General features: G+C 38.8%; 1 protein-coding gene across 1 annotated transcript; it reads left to right on the forward strand.

Annotated features, from left to right (window-relative positions):
- The first annotated feature begins 1,777 nt into the window (after nucleotides 1-1,777).
- On the forward strand, nucleotides 1,778-3,556 carry LOC132151834 (forkhead box protein D3-A-like). Its single transcript, XM_059560245.1, has one exon. The coding sequence runs from the start codon at nucleotides 2,036-2,038 to the stop codon at nucleotides 3,149-3,151; it is 1,116 nt and encodes a 371-aa protein (XP_059416228.1). The 5' UTR covers nucleotides 1,778-2,035; the 3' UTR covers nucleotides 3,152-3,556.
- Nucleotides 3,557-6,455: the final 2,899 nt, after the last annotated feature.

Raw genomic sequence — 6,455 nt, forward strand, 5'->3', positions numbered from 1 at the left:
ACAATAGCACAATTACAATCACAATTAGGCTACAATCTAAAGCAATTAATCAGCAGATGTTTGGAGTTTGTTGAACTAAGTCGACTCCTATAATATTATTCAAAATATGTATCTACTACAGTAACAACGAAATGTGTATAGGCCCTAAACTATTAAACAATTATTAGCAAATATTGGTTTTAGGGTGCTCCGACTTCATCTTCTAAGTAGCCCGTATTGATAAACGGGACATCACACGGGCCACTGTATGCTTGTCTGAGCTCTTTAACACCGTTAATAAGACATGATTCAATTAATCTCATTCATTCACCATGCAAAAAAAAAAAAAAAACGCTTCAAAGATGTAGTACAAGGAAAGGTCGAGGTGAAAGGTGGTGGCCTATTTGCAGATTAAATTTAAACAAAAACAAGTGAAATATATATATAGCTACTGAAAATATAATATAACCAGTATTTAATTCCCTATAGGCTACTTTATACCAAAAAAGCATATAATTTTTATACTAAGTAATAATAATAATTTGTATTATTGTTATCACCATTATAATTATTATGATTATTTTATTGACAATAATTAATAGTTGGATTCAGTAGAAACATATATAGCAGCACAGTTGGCTATTTTGAGAGCAGTGCTGCAAAACCTGCACCAAAATACAGAGATAAGCGATTCACTGAAGATATGGAGCTTTACAATTTGCTTTCTAACAGTTCTAGCAGTTTTCTCCATTACGAAATTGATATAGGCTAGTCTATTTTGTAAGCTCTAATAGAATGGTGGTGAGAATAATTGATTCGAGCGTCAATTACATCAGCCTTTATTTTCATTACAGCTGGGCAGATATTCCAAGCTGTAGATCGATAAGACTATATGTGGTTAAATATGTGGTTAAATACGTGATGAAACTAAACAAGGAACTTTTTTTCTGTACACTGACGAAAACGGGACAATCACATAGAATGTTTAATCTCTCAGATGTTACAAGAAACAAAAGCGACCAAGTACAAATAACAAATAAAACGGTATAGGCTAATTAAACCTTGCAGTTCCCATGAAGCACACTGAGAAGCGTTTTCTCAAACGATCCAGGAAATGTTATAAGAGTTTACATATTCCCTCTCCGCTTTCTTTTTCTTGGGAATATCCCACATGCGTCGCTCACCTGTGCGCGTGTGAATGGATTCTATGCATTTACCCGCGCGCTCATTTCCTACTTAATTCATATGTTAACACGAGCCATGATGAGGGTCGTTAGCACCTTTACAAAGATCTTTATTTAGAGATTTCCATTGTTTTTGTACTTATTTCAACCGTAACAAAATCAGTGTTGCTACATCTACAGAAACAATAGTGTAGCCCTTTTTTCCCAAACTGAATTCTATAAAGAACTGTAATACAAGTAAAATATTTAAAATTGTTCGTTTAACCATGCAGTATTCGAGCACACAATATAAATGGCAAGAGATTCAATTAACTTAGCTGTAGACGTTTTCGTTCAGCAGCTTTCAATATAATTGACCTAAGAAAAGTTAAGTTTGCGTTTAGCGCGGGCGAGTGAAAGCACGTCAGCTCTGGAGATGATTTCAATCACGCAGGCCGATTTTCTCCCCTCCACCACCGCTAAATGGTCTATGACGGACGAACAGAGGCGATGTTACTGTTGTTCCCTTTGTTGACAAATCCATGAAACAACTTCAGCTCAGCGGTATAACAGCTCGACCTCTGACGTCGGCGGATCACGTGACGCGGCTGATAGTATATCTTTAAGTGAAAAGTAATCTATCAGACAGTCCTTAAAGCCTGCTTTTCAAAGCATGTGTCATCTTGATTCCTCGGTGCAAAACCACGCTTAGGTTTCGAGGAAATACAGTGGAAAGGAGAAGAGGTGTAAAGAAGCCTTTGGACTGAAGAAATATTTTCTAAAATTTAAGTTTTCCTGGCAGGCCGGGACTGACCTGCATTTATAGCCACCGGTCGTCATCTGATCGGACCGTGCTCTTACCTTGGGTTGTTCCAGAAGTAAAGTGAGCGGTGATGACCCTGTCTGGAGGCACCAGTGCCAGCAACATGTCCGGTCAGACCGTGCTCACAGCTGACGATGTGGATATCGACGTGGTCGGGGAGGGCGACGAGGGGATGGAGCGAGACAGCGACTGCGAGAGCCAATGCATGCAGGACCGGGGAGATGAGGTGGAGGAGATCGAGGTGAAGGAGCGCAGCGACAGTCCTTGCGAGAGTGCCGGTGAGGGAGAGTCTAAGGGGGATATTCAGGAAAGCTCCCCCGGTCCCGTGCAGAGCAAGCCCAAGAACAGCCTGGTGAAGCCGCCCTACTCGTACATCGCCCTTATCACCATGGCCATCCTCCAGAGCCCGCAGAAGAAGTTGACTCTCAGCGGAATCTGCGAGTTCATCAGCAACCGCTTCCCTTACTACCGGGAGAAGTTCCCGGCCTGGCAAAACTCCATTCGCCATAACTTGTCCCTCAACGACTGCTTCGTCAAGATCCCACGGGAACCAGGCAACCCGGGCAAAGGTAACTACTGGACGCTCGACCCCCAATCGGAAGATATGTTCGACAACGGCAGCTTTCTGAGGAGGAGGAAACGCTTCAAGAGACACCAGCAGGACATTTTCAGGGAGCAGACCGCCCTCATGATGCAGAGTTTTGGGGCATATAGTATTGGGAATCCCTACGGACGCCACTATGGAATTCACCCGGCCGCCTACTCGCACCCTGCAGCTGCTCTGCAGTACCCGTACATTCCCCCGGTGGGTCCGATGCTCCCTCCGGCAGTGCCTCTCTTGTCCTCCGCAGAACTGAACAGAAAAGCATTTAACTCTCAACTAAGCCCAAGTCTCCAGTTACAACTAAACAGCCTGAGCACGGCGTCAATAATCAAATCCGAGCCATCCAGTCGACCATCGTTCAGCATAGAAAACATTATCGGGGTCTCCAGCAGCTCCACGAGCGCACAGACTTTCCTGCGCCCGCCCGTGACGGTACAGTCTGCCTTACTGAGCGCACAGTCCCTGTCTTTAACCCGGACATCTGCCATTGCACCAATTTTCAGCGTCCCGTCAAATATCATCTCCGGACAATTTTTACCGACAGTGTCCACAGCAGCGGTATCTAAATGGCCTTCTCAATGATAAATCAAACTATTTTTTTAGACATATATATTTTAAAGACGATACAGCACGAACTATAGGCAGCACTGGACAATTCGTCCGCATCAATGTAGCCATGTAAAGACTTTTGAGGAAAAAAAAGAAAATTCATAATCAAAAAGAATGCTTTCAGTACAGGTAATGTTTGTAAATATTTGTACAAAGAAATTATTTTACATGTTTTTTTTTCTTTCCTGTTTCATTTCGTTGCTTAAAGTTAGCTATAGCTGAGTAAGCCTTATTTTTCCCGTATTTTCTTATCATTTTGAAAGCGATTTTAAAATGACCCCCCCCCCCTTGTTTTCCAATATGAAATATTAAACTGTTCTTATTGAAAGACTGAAAAAGTAGGCTATGTTTATAAAAAATTAAATATATGTATTCTACGTAGCTATATTGTGTTGTAAATCAACTTCATTTGTTAATAAATTTGAAAACAATCCAATGCATCTCAGGCACAATCGACTTTAATAAATCAAATATATGTTTTCAATTACAGGAATGTAATCAGACACAAGAAATGTGGGCTATAAATTATATTCATACGTATATTAGCCGAGTCATATTATGGGTTTAAATATTCAAGTATGCGATACAGTTTTCATCTCAAAATAGAAGAAATGTTAAAACAATAAATGTTTTCATTTATGAGTGTTATTGGCTAGCTAAAATGAAAAAAATAAACGAAATATCATGATTATATTTTGAGACGGTTAATTTGCGATTAAGGCATTTTGAAATGGTTTATTATATCAACGGTCCTTTATACAATTAATAACATGACATTTTTATGTTTTTTTAGGTTCTCTTTAGGTTATAAAAAACACTGTAGGCCTACATACGAAAATGTTCTTTTATCTCTATGTAAATTCAACTCTAGGCAATAATTTCATCAGAACAGCATCTCAGTTTCAGGCTGCAAAACAAAACAACCATCACTAACGGTTTCAGCCATCCCTCCTTAAATTTGCATTAAAGACAAATGGCTATTCTAACCATTACCAAAATCAGAATATTAATTGCAAATTAAACTAAGCTTACTTAATTCTACAATTTCGACAATGTAGGTTACAAAAAATATCAGCATTATTTCCAAATAAAAAGGTCAACAGCCGTCGAGAAGCATTTACACGTGAAAATGCACTGCGACCTAAAATGTTTGGGAAGTTGTTCTTATTAAAGCAACCCTCTTACACAGTTGTGTCTAGCTAATCAGTTCTACTCAAACAGCAAATGGTAGATGGTGTGTGCACAAGAGCTGGGGCTATATTTAAGTTATACCCATGGGAAAAGAAAAGGAGCCGCTTCTTGAATTCACTTTCAGGCTAAAGACGCTGCTGAGACTGACCTCCTGAAAAGCACTAACAGGGCCTTCACAACTTTTCGTATTCCTTAAAGTAAATGTTTGTAAGCACATTGTTTTGATGCCTTCTGTCACAGTGGAATTCGACAGCACATTCAGTAATTTATTGCTGCATTTCACTGTTAGAAATAAAGCCTTAATCTAATTTGCCCAAATTAGGTCGTTGCTGTTTTAGGTGTTGTTCTCTCAATGGTTATATATACAAACGCATTTGTAATAGCACTCATAGGGTATGTAAAATCTTTTTCAGATAATTCAGTTTGATCTATAATGTATTTATCAACGATAAAGCTAAACCGAAAATTGGACATTCAAAAATAATTAGCTATAACATTAATATTATAATAACATAATATTAATTGAAAAAAACATTCGAAGGCTAACATCTGAAAAGACACCGAGGAGATGATTAAGAAAATAAATAGGCTATGATCGCATTCTATAATTAGCCTATTGCACATCAGATGATGATGATGATGATAATGATGTCTTAAGTCTATCACTAGATGGCGTTTTCACGTTTTCAGGAATAAATTACATGACACGACTGCTTTTGCTAATGGGTGCACAATTTCGATGCATCTAGGCTACAGTTACCGTGGTCATATCTCTAAAATAAACGTGCTTCTTTGCATCTGTCTTAAGGGTCACGGTCGCGCACGTGGAGCTGTTGGATGTTATTTGTTTTGGACTAGAGATACTGTGAAATTGTTCAGATTCAACGGGTTTTAATGAGGGATCTATCTATAGGACGGCTGGTGGGAGAGAGTTGACTCTTTAACGAATGTAAGATTACAACGCATACTGCTTTATGCCTAATAGCGAGCCTTTGATAGGCATATTTGCTATTAGGCCTATACAAAAATAAATAAATAAAAATCACAATAAAAGACACCTTACGCCAGATTTAACAATTATGAATGTCAGTGATCATTTAACTGTTGTTCAATAAGAACAGTCATGCCATTTTGTTTCAGCAACAGTATCTTGAGAAGTATGCAATTCATTCAAGTTCGGTCGCGTAACATTTAACAGACTTAAGACGTTTAACAACAACTGTTTTTGGGAACTTTTTATGTTCCTTGGCGTGTGAAATACAAAGGAAAACCCCTTGCTGAGCATTTTGAAAGTGACAAGTGATCGGACACATTTCTGGGTAAACTAAACAACGCTTTTACCTTTGTGGATCCACCTGCTCACCGCGCTACACAGGTGTAGAGTCTCCGTGTTCCCATTGCCTATCCGAGCTAACAAATTTTTAGTTCCCAGAACGTTCTGGGACCGTTCCCTGGTGGTTAGCCAGGAAAGTTTTCTTAACATAAAGAGAATGTTCCCTTTAGGTTGGGGGAACGTTCTGGGAGCCTCAAACGTTCTAAGAAAACGTTCTTAACTAATCAACAGGGAACGTTAAAAGGTTCTCAGGAAGTTCTCCTAACCTCTTTACTCAGATATCACTCACGATATCACTGCTGTACGTAAGTTTTAAACTTGTTTAACGTTAATCATTAAAATAATCGCTTACGTGCGACGTTACCAGGTGCTGTCCATGGCGGTGGTGCTGAATTGATATCGATGGCTCGAGAATCGATTATTAATTCTATGCACGGGCCACTTCACTGCGTTATATGAGAAAGCAGTGTTCTTTATAAAACAAGTTTTCTTTTTAAATAAAGACATGGAACCTTTTCAGAACTTGCGTGAAACTTTTACTTTCAAATTTGCAACATACATCAGGTCAGGAAAAAAATAAATAAAAATAAATAAATATATATATATATATATTTATACCTCCCAGTGGTCACCACATAAAATACAAGGGGAAAAACCTACATGAGACACTGCTTAATAATTTAACATCTTCTAACAAAAGAAAAAGAAAGAACTGTAAACTGTCAAAAGTGATAAGGTATAGCTAAGAGTGGC

The sequence above is a fragment of the Carassius carassius genome, chromosome 10 (assembly GCF_963082965.1).
Source record: "Carassius carassius chromosome 10, fCarCar2.1, whole genome shotgun sequence".
Taxonomy (NCBI): domain Eukaryota; kingdom Metazoa; phylum Chordata; class Actinopteri; order Cypriniformes; family Cyprinidae; genus Carassius; species Carassius carassius.